This window comes from Carassius gibelio, chromosome B17 (genome assembly GCF_023724105.1).
Source record: "Carassius gibelio isolate Cgi1373 ecotype wild population from Czech Republic chromosome B17, carGib1.2-hapl.c, whole genome shotgun sequence".
Lineage (NCBI taxonomy): Eukaryota > Metazoa > Chordata > Actinopteri > Cypriniformes > Cyprinidae > Carassius > Carassius gibelio.
This window is the reverse complement of record NC_068412.1, coordinates 25231316-25251192: the sequence shown is the minus strand read 5'-3', so window position 1 is coordinate 25251192 and position 19877 is coordinate 25231316. Positions and strand designations below refer to the sequence as shown.

The 19877-nt window shown below is 37.2% G+C and overlaps 2 protein-coding genes and 1 long non-coding RNA gene across 8 annotated transcripts in view; all 3 read left to right on the top strand.

Annotated features, from left to right (window-relative positions):
* The window catches only part of LOC127976509 (A-kinase anchor protein 6), a 121366-nt gene extending 120037 nt beyond the window's left edge, over window positions 1-1329 (top strand). For all 3 annotated transcript variants that reach the window (XM_052580964.1, XM_052580963.1, XM_052580962.1), the window contains one exon: window positions 392-1329. In XM_052580964.1, the coding sequence (XP_052436924.1) occupies window positions 392-433 (42 nt within the window). In that variant the 3' untranslated portion in view covers window positions 434-1329. The remainder of the gene's footprint in view (window positions 1-391) is intronic.
* Window positions 1330-7094: 5765 nt separating this feature from the next.
* On the top strand, window positions 7095-10324 carry LOC127975767 (uncharacterized). The gene is made up of 3 exons (XR_008157614.1): window positions 7095-7170; window positions 7352-7468; window positions 9441-10324. It is a non-coding gene; the product is annotated as an uncharacterized LOC127975767 (long non-coding RNA).
* Window positions 10325-16045: 5721 nt separating this feature from the next.
* The window catches only part of LOC127975938 (neuronal PAS domain-containing protein 3-like), a 281812-nt gene continuing 277980 nt past the window's right edge, over window positions 16046-19877 (top strand). For 2 of the 4 annotated variants that reach the window (XM_052579992.1, XM_052579991.1), the window contains exon 1: window positions 16046-17108. In XM_052579992.1, the coding sequence (XP_052435952.1) occupies window positions 16954-17108 (155 nt within the window). In that variant the 5' untranslated portion in view covers window positions 16046-16953. Of the gene's footprint in view, window positions 17109-18352; window positions 18982-19877 lie in introns of those variants that run through there. The other 2 variants (XM_052579994.1, XM_052579993.1) reach the window with 1 other exon arrangement.

Below are 19877 nucleotides of genomic sequence, written 5' to 3'. Positions count from 1 at the left end.
TCCCATAGGCGTAATGGTTTTTATACTGTACATACTGTTTATTCTATGGCCCTACACCAACCCTACACTTAACCCTAACCCTCAGCGGAAACTTTGTGCATTTTTACTTTCTCAGAAAAACTAATTCTGTATGATTTATAAGTGTTGGGTTATGTCCTCATAAGTCACCCTCTCCTTGTAATACCTGTGTCATACCCATGTCATTATACAGAGTTGTGTCCTGATATGTCACAAAAACAAGAGCACACACACACACACACACACACACGCATATAGGCTCTTAAAGCGATAAGTATGCTGTGTAAATGTGTTCTGGATTTAAGATCTGTGAGTTTGCAGTTACTTCAATTTTACTAAATCTTTTTCTAAATCTAAATTTTTTTTTTTTTAGAGATTCTCTGGAAGTCTTGCCACACCTGTGTGTAAACCCTGACTGACCCAGTGGAGTCTCTCTGAGGTTCTGACACTCCACGTGTGGATAGTGATGTGAGGTCTGGAGCGGACACCTAAATGGATGTTAGTGCATGGGCCATTAGTCTGGCACTTTAGAGATCTAAGTCCTTCATCCTCAGCACCCTCATCCTCTTCCTCCTGGCTGCTTAACTATTTACCTGTGACCTTTGCTCTCCTGGTGACCCCCACCTCTAGCTCCACATGAGACTGAGCCACCTCACCAGTCTTCCACCATCCCGACCCTTTCTAAAAGTACACGGCTAATGTACACATAAACCTCTTCTATCATATCCCTGACGATACTGAACCTGATCAGCCAGCTAGCGATATCTAAGCAGGTTCAGCTGTTTCATGCTGAAGCGTCTAGGCATGTTGTTTGAGGGTCGCCCCATCAATCAGTAATGTGGTCCTAATCAGTCTCGGATGAGACGTGACGTTGTGGTCTCTCACGTGGAGGCTATCAAACAGGCTTCACGTTACTGAAGTAGCGCCACAGTTTCTATGCAACACGACGGTTGTGTGATGTTGTGTGGCATGTGATCTTTGGCAGATTTTTTTTTACTCCCTGATAAACAAAGAAATGTATAAACATTTTGTGCCTTGCAGTTACTAAATTTTGTTAAAACACTGCTTCACCCCCTCGTGTGTCCTGTGATCGGTGAGAAAGCAGACGTGTGGCAAGGCTGAGAATGACGAATGGGCATCTGTAAATATGTAAACTGTACGTTCAAACTCTGGTGTATAATGATGTCATATTACTTCATGGTCGTGTTCCTGTTTTGTGTTACATGACGTGGATAAATAGCTACTGTTAGACTGCATGGTAAACTATGTTCAAGAAAACTTCAGTAAATAAACCTAATTTAATGAACTCATCGCACATGGCATTCTTTTCACATGTAATAAGTGAGACCGGGGCTAGTTGTCACAGTTCTTACAGCAGGGAATATTACTAGGGATCGGGTAAGTACTGAAAGACAGTTTCAAAGTATTAACTATAATATTAACATGGAAACAACATTGAAGATTGTATTGCTCAACAAAAATATACAGAACAAATATTGACATTTGCTTCTATAAGAGGGATGTTATCGCACCGTATGGGGTAAGTTGTTTTGAATTTTAAAAAAAATTTGTTATATCCTATTTCTAAGGCAAAACTCGAACACATGAAAAAAAGCTCAGAAATTAGGTAATTAAATAATAATTAATCAAGTAATAAACTTTACTAAATTACATCATTTAACAAATGTGACAATTTGCCTCAACATGGAATTCATGAAAATACCTTTATTCTAAAAGCACTTTAAATTTATAATTTCCATTATACAGTACCGTTCAAAAGTTTGAGGCTGGAAAGATTTTTACCTTTTTGAAAGGAGTCTCTAATGCTTACCAATGCTGCAAACAGTAAAAACAACTTTGTTGTGAAATTTTATTTTATTAATTAAATATTATTTTACTATTTTATTAATATTATATTAACATTTTAAAGAACATTTCTAGTTGTGTATATGTATTTTAAAGTGTCATTTATTCCTGTGATCAAGGCTGAATTCTCAGCATCATTACTCCGGTCTTCAGTGTCACGTGATCCTTCAGAAAACGTTCTGATGATCTCATGATGGTTTGCTGCTCAAGAAACATTTATTGTTATTATTAATGGTGAAAACAGTTGTGCTGCTTAATGTTTTACTGGAAACCGAAACTTTTTTTTTCTTCAGGATTTGAAAATAAATAGGAAGATCAAAAGAACAGTATTTATTTGGAATTAAATTAGTTTTGCAACATTATAATATCTTTACTGTAACTTTACATCAAATGAATGTGACCTGAATGAATACATTTATTTATTTCCTTTCAAATCCATCTTACTCCGAGCTTCTGAGCAGTATATTTGTGATACATGCACATCAAACATGCAGCTGTACGTATTTATAAATCTCAAACTCTTTTACTATAGCAAAATACTGTAGAAAACAAGTCATACGCATCAGCTTTAAAGCCATCAGCCGGTTATTTTTGTGGCTAATATGCTGTTTACAGGAAGTCCTGATGACTCTGAAGATTGCGTGATGGGCCCTCAGAGATTCAGATATACAGTGGCATCGGAACCTCTGGAACTCTTCGACAGCCAATCAAGCGCTCTCCTGATTGCGCCGCCGCGGCCTGATGATAAGCTCTCTGCCATAATCGCCCATCGGTGTTTGTTGATGATGAGTGCGCGCTTGCACCGGAACAAAATCAGCCGGAGGGAATGAAAGGCTGGTGAAGGATGAGAAAGCAACGTGCCTCTGGTTTCTTATGAAACGGTAGTACAGTGTGCTACTGTATCTCACCAAACCTGTCACATTTCACCCAAAAAATCTACGCTTCATCTTAATAAAAGGAATCGTTCTCCTTAAAATGTACTCACTCTCAGGCCATCTGAGATGTAGATGAGCTTGGTTCTTCATCAGAATAGATTTGGTTTAAATTCAGCATTGCATCACTTGCTCACCAGTGGATCCTCTGCAGTGAATGGGTGCCGTCAAGAATGTCTTGTGATGCAAGAAGTCCATTATCCATAATAGCGATTTCCCCATTGAAAAAGCAGTCTTGGCTGAATCAGGAGAGAAATATACACAGATCAAACACCAGTTACACGTGAAAACAGTCCAAAATGGTCCTAAACAAATATGTGATAGACTTTTTCACTGGAGGAAGCATTATTATGAATTATTGATTGGCATTTTGATGAAGCAATGGATTAGGCGAAATTATAGATTTTTTTATTTCACTATACAATAATTTATGTACTGTGTGGTTTACTTGTGGATTATGCAGCTGTTTGGACTCTCATTCTGACGGCACTCATTCACTCTGATGTAATGCTATTTTTACAAATATACCTTTGATATATCTTTGACAGCCTGAAGGTGAGTACATTTTCACTTTTGTGTGAATTGAACTTTAAGCACATTCATCTGGCAAACAGTGATCTTTTGTATCTTTTTTAAAAGAAGCAAATGCGAAAGAATGGAATCCAAAGTTCATAATGGACCCCCCACATCAGAACTAAATAAATTGCAAATATGCAAAAACACAAACTGCACATATGAAATGAAACCAGATATTATAAAACTGACCTCTTTAATCTTACAGTAAAAATTCCCAGTGTTTGTCTAGAGCTAACGCTATGGATCCATATTACATCTGAACGGGAAGTCATGTTAATATTTAAAATAAGGTTTTTGGCATTGGACGATGGCATTGATAAATTAGGATGGAAATGAATTCTTACACTGTCTTCAAAACACTGCATGGTGAACAAATTATTCCCCTTTTTGCAATTAACAGGACATTTTTGTATGAAATGGAAATGGCTTTAAAGGTAGTAAAGGTCATGTGTATCGAACCATGGTGGCTTTGCAATTACAGCCAGTCAGAATGTTGATTTGGAGGCTTTGCCCAGGCATAGATGGAAAAATTAATAAGTTGAAGTCTCTTTGTTGAAAAGATCGCTGTTGATTATATGACATTATGTGACAAAGAAGACAAGTTGCGGGTGATTTTTTCCTTATGAGTTTAAGAACTTAAACGACCTTCAAATGTCATAAATGCCTTTTTAGTGTGATGTACATGAACTGAAAACTTTATGCTGTTGAACTATTTCTCACTTTTGATCACCATTTTTTGCATCTGTAAAGATGCAGAAGCTGCCTCTTCTGATGTCAGATACACTCATTTAAATTCAACCAATTATCTTCTCTCTCTTTTCACCATTTTTTTTTTTTTTTGTCTTCTGTATGATTTTTCTAAAGCATGCATCAATGCAAACATGCTCGGATGTCATCAGAGCGCTGGACCGCGGGCTCGACAGTGTGAGGAAGGTTTGATGTGAAGTCGTGATATTAAACGTGACATGTCACCATAACACAGAGTTCTATATCTTGACAGAATGTCTATACATCACTAGCTTTTATGTTTCAAAGTAATGATAGGCCTTTGAAAGACTGGGAAAAAGCATCATGACTGTCCAGCTCAAGCTGTGAGGACGCTAGTCAGATCCACGCTGCCAAATTGTATTTATAGTGAATGAAATGACCTTGTTTTCTACATGTTTTATTGTAAGTGTTTGGTTGTACTAGAAATGGAACAGAAGAGTGAAGCACATTTGCAATGACAAAGACTACAAGTGATCTTATCAATACCAAGAGCAGTAGTATTGATTAAATTAGATAATAAAAATACAAGGAAAATAGATTTTAGCAAGTTTTATGAAAAAGATGAATGCTTTAGTACAACCTTAATTGTATGTTAGTAATAAATAAGTAGCCTATATTTAACAAGATATATTCAAATCTATCTATCTATCTATCTATCTATTGATCTATCTGTTTTTAAGTAGTTATATAAAATTATATATGAAAAATATGAATAATATAAAAAAAAAATCCATCATAATTTTTGGTGTGCATTTATACACATATTTAAACTCTCTCAATGTACTGTATATATGCTCAACAAAACTATATAATGTATATTTAATAAAATATTCTAAGAAAAATCGTATAAATCTATTTAATTTCTGGTGAAAACTATTTTATATTTAGTACTGACTTTAATTTAAAAGTTAAGTACATGGTTGGTCTCAGATTTAAATATTATACATTTATATAGACATTATTTGTGTCTGAATAATAACTGCATGCACTTTTCTCTTTATTTCTTTATTCTGAATATGGACATGGTGTTAGGTTAGGTAGACATGTTACAGAAGCACTATTTTTAGCTCATTTGCATTTGTTTTAAATAGTCAAAAAAAATATATCAATTTGTAGAGTCTTTATAATGAGTCTTATTTCAGAAATACATAATAAACATTAATCTACCAGACATTGTAACATTAAATGGCGTTAAATGGGAGCAGTTAGGACACAAATGCCATGTTGCCTCTTTTACATCTGCATTGATGATCTACGAAAGCTCTTCTCCAGCAGCAGCAGTATTATGGGTTGTATGTGGCCCAGGTGTGGTTTGTGATATATCACAGGTTTGGGGGATCAGATATCTCACAGACAGCAGCAGTAACAGGTCTGGAGAGGGTGTGAGAATCGGAGGGTGACACAGGTGCCGCCCCCATTAAAACACTCCACAGTGTGCTGAGTTTGTTCATGTTATTTGTAGGGTGAGTAATTGGATTCCAGACGTGTCATCAAAGCATATTAGAAAACAATCCGATGTGAAATCACACGGCGGGCTAAAAGGCCACGTGCCGCTTACCATCGAGAATAAACAAAATTCATGATGTCATTTTCCTTTGGCCTGTCCAATCAATCATTTCCACGCCGATTTCCCCTCCCCAGCTTTGTGTGTAATTTCCCACAGAAGTTCATTGCTCATTCTCTCTGGATCTGCGATTCTCTTCTGCAGACACTCAGGCAATCTTTCAAAATTCATTACAGGTTTGGAGAAGTGTAAGAGACGCTGTTGCTGTGACCTTAAACCTTTGCTTTTTTAATGCAATCTGCTTCATCCATCAGTGTTAGGGAGGAAGAGTCCGATAGAATTCATCTCTGACAAGTTCAGGAAGTATTATATTTCTGTTGCATTTGCATCCACCCACATATAATGACACGACATACACACATACAACAGGCAATATCACGCTACCTGTGATGAATAAAGCTAAGAAATATATAAAATTAAACTGAAATCAAATGATCAAAACCTTAAAGGGATGGTTCACCTAAAATGAAAATACCGTCATCATTTACTCTTTTGAAACCAGCATTAACACTGAATGAGATCTAATGGTGATTCGCATGCAAACATCAATTCTGAATATGTGAATGGATTGGAAAAGGAATAAAATCATTTAAAAAAAATCCTTTTTGTAGTGAAAACTTTCTGCTAAACATCTCTTTTTGTGTTCCACAGAAGAAAAAAGTCATATGGGTTTGGAACAGCCTGAGTATGGGTAAATGATTTTCATTTTTGGGGTGAATTGTTCCTTTAAAACTCTCACGATGTGTTGGGGTCGATTGGACCCACACTTGATTGTCACACTGCTCAAAATACTGGTTTAAAGGGATAGTTCACTAACAAAAATGTAAATGTGATGTTTATCTGCTTACCCACAGGGCATCCAAGATATAGGTGACTTTGTTTATTCAGTAGAACACAATCAAGATTTTTAACACAAAACGTTGCAGTCTGTCAGTCTTATAATGGAAGTGGATGGGAATCAAGGCTAAAACATACAATAACACACACACACAAAAAACATACACAAACCAAACCAATTTGCACCCTACGGCTCTTGACGATACATTGATGCATAAAGTCACAAAATGATCAGTTTGTGCAAGAAACTGAACAGCATTTATATGTTTGTTTGTTTGTTTTTAACCTCTGATTCATGCAACGTGTGAACTGTTAGAACTGTCCTAATTTTCAAGCAGGTGTCTTCTTCTTCTTCTTGCTCTATTGTGGATCGCAGACTTATAAGTGCATTACCGCCACCTACTGTATCTCTCAAGTGGACCATTGACACTCTATCTACAATATCATTTAGGAGTGTCAATGATCCACTTGAGAGATAGGTGGCGATAATGCACTTATAAGTCTGCAGTCTGCAATAAATCAAAAAGAAGAAGAAGACAACGCCTCACACACCTGCTTTAGAACGCACTCAGGAGAGTTCTAACAGTTCAGACATTGCGTGAATCAGAGGTAAAAAAAAAAACATAAATACTGTTCTGTTTCTTGCATAGACCGATTGTTTTGTGTCTTTACACATCAATGTATCGTGACGAGCCGCAGGGTTTAAATTGCTTTTGTGTGTATGTTTTTTGTGTTTTGTGTTTTTTTTTTTTTGTTGTTGTTGATTGTTTTGTTATATTGTATTTTTTAGCCGTGATTCCCATCCACTTCCATTATAAGACTGACAGACTACAACGGTTTGTGTTAAAAATCTTGGTTTGTGTTCTACTGAAGAAACAAAGTCACTCACATCTTGGATGCCCTGGGGGTAAGCAGATAAACATCACATTTTCATTTTTGGGAGAACTATCCCTTTAACTATTTATTTCTTCTAGAAATGTTGTGAATATTTTGTGCATGCAAGGTTTCAACATATTTTGGAAGGACCGTAAAAAAATGTGTTGTGGTCAAATTGACCTCCCTTGGTTTCTGTGTAATTTAAAGAAAAAAGAAAGGTCAGACAAAAAACAGACACTGAAATATGAAATGCATGAGGACTTGAAATTCAAGACTCAAGGTTTACTCAAAAATAAGGGTAGTCATCAGAATCAACCAAGGATAATAGACTGTTTTGGTCGTTAGTGTTTTTGGATCTCAAATTACTCGACTGTTGCAGCACAGAAAAGAAGTTTGAGATACATATTTTACACTCACAGGGAATTCAGAACCAGACAAAAAGGTGGAAGTAGTACAAATACCAATAAATGCTCCTTAGACAAGTACAAATAATTTTAAATAATATTTATACCTCAAGCAGTGTGTAAATATTCACTGCAAGCTGATGCATATAAAAATATGTGAGTTAAAAAACCACTAACACAATAGAATTAACCCTGGTACCAAGGTATTCTTATTTATTTTAGAATTAATTTTTATTCATTATTTATTTATTTTTCACATATTTCCTATTTTTAGTCATAAAGACAAGTTACAAGATGTTTTGTGTTTTTAATTTTTGGCAAATAGCATGGAAACCAATGTGGAAACCAAGTTTGACCCACAATGCAAAGTTGTACCCACTTTTTGAACACAACAGAAGAGTTCAGTTTGGCTCTTAATTTTAGAAGCTATAATATAAGCTTTGAAAAAAAAATATTCAAATGAATGTCATATCACATAAGCACAGGTTGTAAGATTATTTTATTAAACATTCTGTATGCCCATATTTTCACACACTGAAACACAGTATGAAGGCTGGTCCGTGGAATTGAAAAGTTTCCCTATAAACCGTCCTGACCATTCACTCTCTAACACACTCAAATTAAAATCAAAATAAATCATCTTGGCCAGAGAACTATGAAGTTTAAATGAACATTCTGAGACAAAACTACAAGCTCTATTAACAACGTGACATACTGTATTAACGAATAGCACAGAAAATCATTTTGACTCACCAAAAACAAACAAAACAATAATTACATTTGCAGTAATGCATTTACAATGGAATACATTAAAATACACTGTACAGCAAGGAAAGCCAGATTAAACATGATATGTGTGAGAATATGTGAAAGAGAGACATTCATCCACCTAGAACAGTAATCCCATGACTAAAATGACAACTGTAAACTTAAAAAAAGCTTTTTTTTTTGTATTTCATCATAAAACAAATAGCTTTTAAACTCTGAAAATCTTCCATAGACTTCCTTTGTAAGTGCATTATTGTAAAAATCATTGTTTAATAAATTATTTGGAATTATTAATATTGTCTGGAACCGATGTTGCCGATAGACTTGAGTGATCTGGAATAAGGTTTTAATAACTTAACAAAACATTCTTACAATATATTTTTGTCAGATGGTAGGATATTTTAGAGATTTCACAATTTCTAATAAAAGCAATGGTTAAAGATTTCTTTCAAGCTATGTGGCGCATTAATAATAGCTAATCAGAGTTACTTTAATTAAGAGGCGTCATCAGTAATCACCTCTGTAAGAAAGAAATATTCATCGTCATATTCATCGCGTATTGTTATCTTTCATTTAGGAAGGGAGAGAAAAAATGTAATTCACAGTTACAACTCCAATTATCCTCTTGTGATAGGAGCTGTGCTGATGACCTCATGATTGACAGAATTATCACATAATGGAGCACACACTTATTTCAGCACGTAAAGTGTTTAACATGCCACGTCCCGATAAGCTCAAACCACCGGCAACCAGTCGTACAACCTCCAAACTCCTCTGCAAAAATACCCTTGACTTCATTTAACACAGACCTTGTGCTGATTGTTATCTCAGGAGTCGCAGGAGAGGAGCCGGGAGGAGAGAGGTGGGCGAGTTTGAGCCCCGGCCGGCGATTCTTCAGACAGCAGGAGAGAGATTTCTCTTTTGCGTGAGAAGGAGAGAGTTTGGACAAACAGCGGGACCGACGGCCCCAATCACAGTTTATCCTGCTTCACATTAAGCTGACTTGTCAACATGTGGTTGGGAGAAGAATGGCATTGACTGAGAGCAAAGCCCACCGCTGGCTTCCGGAATAATCCACTGACCCTCAGCGAGCAGATCATGAGCTGCTGAAAGCTCAGCCTCGAGTATTGTCTGCAGGAAATAGATTTATGGGGTGGGTTTGTTGTCACTTGTGTCTTATGAGACAAAGCAGAAGGGTTGAAAACCAAGACAAGAAAGCAACGGCAAAATTATATATTGTGTTATGTTTCAATTCTTGCAATTTGAAGTCACACTCAGACGTTCTTTGCATTATTGTGGCAGATGAAATACCAGTCGTCTCAGACTGGAATACTCTATTTAATCACAGCCCTATCTATCTATCTATCTATCTATCTATCTATCTATCTATCTATCTATCTATCTATCTATCTATCTGTCTGTCTGTCTGTCTGTCTGTCTGTCTGTCTGTCTGTCTGTCTGTCTGTCTGTCTGTCTGTCTGTCTGTCTGTCTGTCTGTCTGTCTGTCTGTCTGTCTGTCTGTCTGTCTGTCTGTCTGTCTGTCTGTCTGTCAGCCATCCATCCATCCAATCCATCCATCCGTCCGTCTGTCCGTCAGTCTGTCTGTCTGTCTGTCTGTTTTATCAGTCTGTCATCCATCCAATCCATCCCATCCATCCATCCATCCTTCCGTCTGTCCGTCCGTCTGTCTGTCTGTCTGCCATCCATCCGTCCGTCCATCCGTCCGTCTGTCCGTCTGTCTGTTTTATCAGTCTGTCAGCCATCCATCCATCCATGTCCAGTAGGCCCATACCTGTATAACTGGTGTTTTGTAAATTATTTTGAAATGTATTATTCTAAAAAATTGTGTTTGAAAAAAAAAGAATTAGGAAAAACACTGAGGAAAAGCACTGAGGAAAAATTGTGATCGCACTTTACACTAGAAAATCGCTTGTGAAAGTTACCTAATCTTCTAAATGTTAATTTAGCCTAACATAAATGTGTTTCTCCTTCACAGCAATTAAAATAAATGAGGAGCAAATGCAAATTGTATCATCTTCCTTCTCAGATTTTCTCCTGAGAAATAAGCCTAGTATCTCACATACTGTATAGATCTTGACTAGTCTGGTCCACTTTTCTTCTTATTCTTAACAGGATCCACCCACTTAGACAGGAGAAGATCTGACTGACATGACACGTGACCAATCACAGTTTGTTTTGCATTCACCAACCATTTAGAGGCAAGTTTATCTAAAATAGATGATACATTATGTACAATAACAGGCCAGTGTGTAAAACCCCAACTCAAACTCTGACACCTCAGTCACAGAAAAAAAATTAATAATAACTGGATTTTGTGTGTGAATATATATATATATATATATATATATATATATATATATATATATACATATATATATAATGTATGTATATGAAACATTACTGAGAGCAAATTCCAAACAACAACAATTCCCCAAACTTTGTGTATCTTGATAATAAGTGTACTTCTCTTATGATCTTACTTGTCTTTAAAACACTCTGAGCTCCTTGCTGAGCAGAATAATATCGATTGGCCAAGGCTTCCTCAAGAGAACGCGCACCTCCCGCGTAACGCTGTGATGTGGGAGGCTCACGCTGCCCCGGATCTGTCTCATGTAGTTTAGCAGAGCACTGTAGACAAATAAATGCAATACAGACCACTGCAAATACCCAGGGAAGTAAACAGAAGACAGCGTTAATCTAATTATATTAGGAGCTGCAGTGTCGGTTTAAAGCTTCCAGTGCAATCTATTTGATTCCATCTCTGAGAAACAGCCCTGAAGAGAAGCCCCTCTGCTGTCTTGTTTGTTAAGGCTGTTTTATTAGAGAGCTTTTCCATTTACTGTCCCAGCTGAAGCACTGAGTGCATCTTTATTGCTATTTAATCATGTCCGCTGATAATCTGAGGGAGTATTTTTCATTTCAAAGGAGACAGTGAATAAAACGTTCTCTCTTTAAGACTGTACACAACAGAGACTATGGACACCTGTGCAGCGCCTGCGCCACATTCCTTCCCGCAGGCAAGAAAATCACACATGAGATCTCTTTAATAGCTCAGAAGTTTCTGACAGACAGCTATGAGAATAAGTGAGAGACATGGAGATGCTGCTCAGATGTTTCTCCTGAGGAAATAGCCTAGAAATCTCACATCTTCTCAGAAAAGATCTTCAGATTTGCCAAGAAATCAAAGTGTGTCTCAGTATAAACTCAAGCATTTCTTATTAAATGCTCTGATCAGCTATTCACGCTGTAATTTAGAAATCCTCACACTTGTGTCTGTTTTGATTTCACCTATACAGTATGTTTTTAGAAAATTTCTGATAAACAGCAATGAGATTAACTGAGAGCAATGGAGATGCTCCTCATATGTGAAAGAAAAAAAAAATTCAGAAAAGGGTTTCAGAACGGATCTAAACTAAGATCCCGAATTTTGATCAGGTTTGTCAAAAACTGAAGTAAACATTTTAAAAATAACTTTTTTTAAGGTTATAAATAAAGACATTTGTAGTGCATTTTACAAGAAAATACTCCAGTTTAATATCAGTTTTCTAATTAAAGTTTTCTTGTTTACTTCAGTGTTTTACTTGCTGTTTTTTTTTTTTGTGACTGATATTTATTGCCAATTTCTGAATGAATATTATTTCTAAACTATATATTTTTTTTCAGCAGTTGTCTCATGTTTAAGATGTTTCTGATAGACCGCATTGAGAGCAATGGAGATGCTCCTCAGATGTTTTTCCAGAGGAATAAACTATAGATATCTCGCATCTTCAGAGTTTCAGAAGAGATCTAAGATCCTAGATTTGCCAAGAAATCATGTCAACAAAGTTTTTTTTTTTCAAATAGAGATTATTATTTCTATTTTTAATTCAGCGTATAGTTCAGTGTAATTATTTGTAATTGTTTGTGAAATTTACCAAAAACTGTTTCTACACAACTTTCTTTTGGTGTATGAACTCTCAGTAGGAAGTCAAATATTTCTATGAGCTGCTATTCACATTCATTTTATAGCTCATGCTGTCACTGTATTTCTGTTTCTGTCTATGTTGACAAAGCTGATACATCAATGAAGCATATCAGAATTTTTCCCATTGTGTCGTATCACTTGACATTCTGTACAAATGCATCACATGTAAATATGCTCACTGACAATTACAAATCTGCTGGTGACTAACAGATATCCGACGCTTTGCTTTCAAGGACTTCCTGCTGATTTCAAAGGTTGGTTTATGTGCACACTGAGATCATTAATAAGCTGCAAATGTTTGATAAACTATCATAAAGCTATACTCATATACAGCGTGAACAGATAGCCGTCTTTGCTTTATCAAAGGACAATTGAGCTACAGTAGAAGATTCATGAGTGTTGATGTGGATGCAGCTCAATATTTGCATTTTGGAATATTTTATTGGTTAACACTCAATCACTTTCACAACAGTGACAGTTCAAGAACAGAAGAGTCAATGAGGAGCAACTTACAAGCAACACGCGCCCAAAGTTGCACAATTAAATCAGCGAAGAACATTCTGCCTTTCTCTGAGTCTTAATTTAATTTCTTCATCTGTACTTGCATCTGCTTTTGTGTAAGGTGCTTAATTTTCTTCAGATGAACATGAAATCGTGTAGGAGACACTCAAAACTCAGTCAACATCATTTTGTTTGCTCAGAGAGGGATTTTCCATGAGCAAACTTTTCTCCATTTGTTTGTAAACCAAGCCATCTTTCTCCTCAAGATATACAGTGCTGCGCAAAAGTCTTAGGCCACTAGTATTTTCACCAACAAAAAAAAAATGGTTTTAAGTCAGTTATTTCTGTTTTGCTGTAGTGTGTCCAGTGTATTAGTTTACATTTCCAAACATTATTTTTGCCATTAATTGTAATAATGTTTGGAAATGTAGAATGATATTTACTACTGACACGCTACAGCAAAACACAGAAATAACTGACTTATAAATTTTTTTTTTTTCGGTGAAAATACTAGTGGTCTTAGACTTTTGCACATGCTGCAGAATTATAGCCTACTATTCTTCTGAAGACATCACTGTATGATAGCACCATATTTAATTTCCGACAGGAATGAAAATGAGGCAGTGAAGGATAGAAGTACAGTGCATTCACAATACACAAAATGTCTTTCTGAAAAAACAACAACTCCATAATACACTTTGGACAACTATGTGACCGAGGACCTTTATACAGTGTGTATCATTCAGTCCCAAGTAATATTGAAAAAGTACACTTAAAAGTATACTAGACTACTACACCGAACAAAATTATAAATCTCCTTCACATAGAGTTGATCAGGTTGCTGATTGTGGCCTGATTCAATGGCTGTGTGAAGTTGCTGGATCTCGGCAGGAACTGGAACACGCTGTCGTATACACCGATCCAGAGCATCCCAAACATGCTCAATGGGTGTCATGTTCGGTTAGTGTGCTGGCCAGTATGCTTCCAGGAATTGTGTACAGATCCTTGCAACATGTGGCCATGTGGCACAACAATGGGCCTCAAGATCTCTTTATGGTATCTCTGTGCATTCAAAATGCTATCAATAAAATGCACTTGTGTTCGTTGTCCATAATATACACCTGCCCATACCATAACCCCACCGCCACCATGGGCCACTCGATCCACAACGATGACATCAGCAAACCGCTCACCCACACGATGCCATACACGCCATACCATATCTGCCCTCTACAGTGAAAACTGGAATTCAACATTGAATGTGAACATTTTCACACTCAAGTCAGTGACGACCTCGAACAGCAGTCAGTTCCCTATGAGGATGATGACCATGCAGATGAGCTTCCCTGAGATGGTTTCTGACAGTTTGTGCAGAAATTCTATGGTTATGCAAACCGATTGTTGCAGCAGATGTCCGGGTGGCTGGTCTCAGACGATCTTGGAGGTGAAGATGCTGGATGTGGAGGTCCTGGGCTGGAGTGGTTGCACGTGGTCTGCAGTTGTGAGGACGGTTGGATGTACTGCCAAATTCTCTGAAACGCCTTTGGAGACGGCTTATGGTAGAGAAATGAACATTCAATTTACGCGCAACAGCTCTGGTGGACATTCCTGCAACAAACATGCCAATTCCACGCTCCCTCAAAACTTGCGACATCTGTGGCAGTGTGCTCTGTGATAAAACTGAACATTTTAGAGTGGCCTTTTATTGTGGCCATCCTAAGGCACTCCCATGTAATAATGATGCTGTCTAATCAGCATCTTGATATGGCACACCTGTGAGGTGGATAGATTATCTTGGCAAAGAAGAAGTCCAGAGGTCCTCACTAACACAGATTTAGACAGTTTTGTGAACAATATTTGAGAGAAACAGGCATTTTGTGTACATAGAAAAAGTATTAGATCTTTGAGTTCAGCTCATGAAAAATGGCATGAAAAATGGGGGCAAAAACAAAAGTGTTGCGTTTATAAATTTGTTCAGTGTAGTACACAGATATTATAATAAATTATTAAAAATATACTTGAACTTAAATCTATAAATCTATAAAAATAAGACAAATCTAGTGCTAGAAAACTAGTGCTGTCAAATGATTAATTGCATCCAAAATAAAAGTTTTTTTTTTTACATAATATATGTGTGTATACTGTGTGTATTTATTATGTATATATAAATACAAACACATGCATGTGTATATTTAAGAAAAATTTGTTATGTTTATATATATATAAAAAATATATATATAGTGTACATGTAAATATTTCCAAAATATAAACTGTATATGTGTGTATTTATATATGCATAATAAATATACACAGTAAACATATTGCGTAAACAAAAACTTTTATTACTGTATGTGATTATTTGCGATTAATCGTTTGACAGAGTTACAACATATAAAATTAAATATATAATGTATACATTTTTCTCAGCTGGTATTTTTGGGGACATTTTTATTAGATGTATCCCCAAACTTCTTTTTTTGAAAGTGTTAATGAAAAATGAGTGTTTGGTTTTATTCTTTCCAATAGCCACAGAATGCATGTAGCCAGCCTATTTCATTGCTATTTTATATATATATATATGAGGAGTATGAACTAAAATTATATATATATATATATATATATATATATATATATATATATATATATATATATATTACAAAAAAAATTATATATATTATATATATATATAATTTTAGTTCATTGAGTATGATTAACCTTACAGTTGCATGTGTTTTACTCATCTGTGAATATTCTAGCTGGTCCTCGTCATTCTGCTCCTAAAGGGTTAACTGCTGCGGTAAACCGCTGCGCGCTCCCGTGAGAGCGTCCCATTGGCTGCGCGGCGGAAGCGCGCGCCGTTAATCAGCTGCAAGAGCGGCTCAGTTCATCTTCTCGCACGCGCCATAGGGATGGCATTGCCACACACAGCAGGGCAACACAACACAACACATCAGGAGCATGCACACAGCAAACATCCCATCAGCTTCAGACATTGATCCTGGCAGCAGCACAGACAGCACCTGACCTCTGCAGCATCAGCACCAGAAGAAGCTGGTCGTTCCTTCTCTCAGAAACTGAAAGCAGTAGCACATCATCATCACAACAGTAGGAGGCGAGCAGATCACATCATGCACTGGACTTTCCTCGCGTACACACTTAGATCTATTTCCTAAACCACACTGGGAATGGACAGCTGTCTCTGAACTTAATCAGCAGAGGTTTTTCAGGACTGATAAAAAGTTTTGCGCTCGTTTATTTATTCGCACACATTCCTTTACACTAGAAGGAAAGGGTTGCATGTGCGTTTTCTTTTCTATTGTGACTGTTTAAAGACTGCAGCAGTAAATTCAAAACTAAAATGCATATTATTTACGCGTTGTAAACTTAAAACAACATTAAGATACTTTGATATAAGATTTTAGGAATTAGTGCGTCACTTTTTTTCGGTAAGTTTCCTAAACTGATAGTTAGCTATTAGTCAAACTTGTCTCACAAGCAAGCAGTCGCATAGACAGTCAGCGCATTGATATATTGGAGGATATGGTTAAATAACAAGCTTTCGAGGAAGTTTACCTTTATAAACATAAGTTCGGATTCGTCGGAAAAGCTTGGAGCTTTAGAAACTTTTCCGCGTAAAAGCGCACAGGACGCGCAAAGAGGCGGCATTCTGCGAGCACCATCATCACCAACTCAATAAGCGCAGCAGTTCTCTCCTCTGAAAGCAGAAAACAAGACGTAGAATGGCCGATGAGCTTGTTTCCATCACTAATGGGATTGTGCTGCTGTGATTTGTCGGACCGGAGGGAAGGTTGAGCCACACACGCTCGGTTCGTGCAGCATCGCGGTGCGCGCTCGGGGATGATCAGGATCTTCCCGGATTTCAGTGTTCAGGTGACGGCGGCGGCGGCTGCAGGTGCGGGAGCCGGTGGAGGGATGCCGGCTGCGTCCAGAGTCCCGGGAGCTACCAACGGGAACCCGCAAAACGTCCAAGGTTTGACGTCCTACCAACAAAGGTACGCTGACTAAACGCAAACCGTTTTTTTTTCTCTCGTTTAGGTGACATTCATACTATTCATATCATATTTGTTGCGTCCATTCACATTCACCGTTAACAGGTTTAGCCTACATATAAAGCAATATTGGATTTCCCTGGAGGTTGCTTAAAGTGTAAACTTAGACTCCTAACGTCTCCGTTTCACTGAGATCCGGGGTTTTCTTCATTTATTAGACACAAAAGACCACAAGATATAAAGCAAGCCGTTTATTGAAGCTGTAAAGTTTTACTATGAGTCAAATTCCAGAACACACACACACAAACACACACACATGTAAAGAAAAGTGATATTATGATTTATAGTCGATATAAATGTTTTGCATTTCATACAAATAAGCATTTCAAATATTCAAAGCAACTGTGATAATTACAAAACTGGCATTATGAACTATTTCAGTGCACAGAAAACAAACTTCAGAAAAAAAATATCTTAATTTATTCATTTAAAATGACAACTGAATGCAAAAATGAATGAATAATTCTTACTTTCATCCTAGAAAATAGTTTTTAATACATTAAACAAGATATTTAAAAAATATATATAGTTGCAAAACGTCAATCTCCTAAGCCAAGAAAGCACCACTTAATCACATGGTGTGATTTAGATTCATACAAATAGACATTAAGTATTTGTAAAGTCTGTAAAATTGCTAAACAGATTTATTTTTTATTTTATTTTATTTTTCACATAAATTCACACAGTCATTTTCATCATCTAAAGCTAAGCGTATACTGGCCTTAATGGATGTGAATGTTCTGATCTTAGTATATCAGCAGAAAAAAGTGCACACATGCTTACATATACTGTCACGTTCAATTAAACAGTCTGTTTAGAGCACAACACAATGAACAGGACATTAAAAAGGGGTGACTGTCACCCCATGACCTTGACAGGTCACAGGTTCTACTGCACATCAGAAACAGGCCTTTATTCATGTCTAGACGGATTCATTTAGACAAATATAAATAATATATTGAATGTGCATTAGTGCAAAAAAAAAAAAAAAAAGAATAAAAATAAAATGAAAATGAAAAATTCCATATTTGCACCGTGCACGTTTTTCTAATGCACTTATCTTTGAATCTAACAGATGGATACTGCATAAGAGGTATCGCTTTTATATATTTAATGCAAAAAAAAAAAAGATACTTTTAAAATAATTTAGTCTCAGATTAAAAAACATCAACTTGGCATGTTGATTGATTTTGACAGCTGTCAATCATATAATTTGACACTTTACAGAAAATACGAAAGCACAAATTAGCATTCAAACGTTCAAAAGGTGTCATGAAGCGATTTCTCCAAGCCTTTCGTTGATGCATCACAAACAACCTGTATATTCCCCCCAAAACTCAAACTATTTCCAACTACAACTGAGTGGCGTTGTTGCGCCGGCAGGAGAGGAAGATGAGAGGGAGAGAGAGGCAGGAAAAAAGCTGAAAAATGCGGACAAACATACAGGGAAGAAGCGGCTGTGTTCGAGGGGCACATCGTGATGTAAAAGCCCCTCTCGTGCACTGATTCCTGCCTTCGTTTCCCCCGCGAGGACAGCCGCCGGATCGCACGAGCGTCCCCGGGTTTCCTCTCACTTTATTGGCATGCCTTTGGATCTCAGCGTCGGCTGGTCTCGCTCCCGTCTGATCGCGTCTTAACGCACGGAGACACGGGGACGAGCGCTCGGGTATCACCGATGGCGTTGCTTCGATGCTCCCGGTTCCGCTGCCAGCTGCTCGCCGCGTGAAATCCGGAGGAAAAAAAGTGTAATTAATAATTGCAGGAAGATGGCGCCCACCAAGCCCAGCATTCAGCAAGACCCTTCCAGAAGAGAACGGTAAACGCTCGGTTTGTTGTGTGTCTGTGGAAACGCGTGCGCTGACGGGCATTTTGGACTGATGTGAAACTTTGCCCTTTCCGCAGGAGTGTGTGTGAGGGGCTGGGTAACAGGTATACCAAATACACGCTGACAGAAAGCGTGAGTGTGTGGGTTTGCTGTGCGTGTGTGTCTGAGAGAGAGAAAGTGTGTGTGTGTGTTTTGGTGGACAGAACAGAGGACATGACCGTTGAATGTGTTCGGCGTATATCGCACTGCTGGCAGGTTTCGCGGGAAATTTGTGAACATTCGAACGCGACCATGTTGCAGCTTTGTATCCGCTCGGCGTTTGTTTTCGCGGCATTAGGCCAATCTGAGTTAAACACACTGTTTACTGCTGTGAAATAATGTGCACCAAGCTGCTGTTTGACGAAGTTTCAACTTAGGTTGATGTGGGTTTGAGTCCTCTGTTGGATCAGAAACTCTTGATGGGTTTGTGATTTGAGGACTAAATAAATCTGCACTCTGAAATGACAGTAGACTAGTTCTATGCAGTAGTCAGGTGTATGTTAAAGGATGTCGCTGAGTAGCTGAAATGCTTTTCACTTGGTGGTAACACACAGGCTACATTACAGGTGCAAGATTACAGTCACTAGAACTTATATTTGTTGTTATTTTATAAAGTATGGTGCATGCTAAGATATAGATTTTTTTCTTTTTCTTTTTTCTGCTGCTTATTGAGTATATTTCCTGGTGTCTTTTACACTTAAGGACAGGTGTTTTACTGAATTAATTTGTAAGATCGATAGATCTAAAATTGTGATACACGACTTTTAATATGTGCATAAAGCAGATGTTTGACAAATGCTTGATGATGAAGAACACATGACACTAAATTCATCTAGTTATGAAATTGC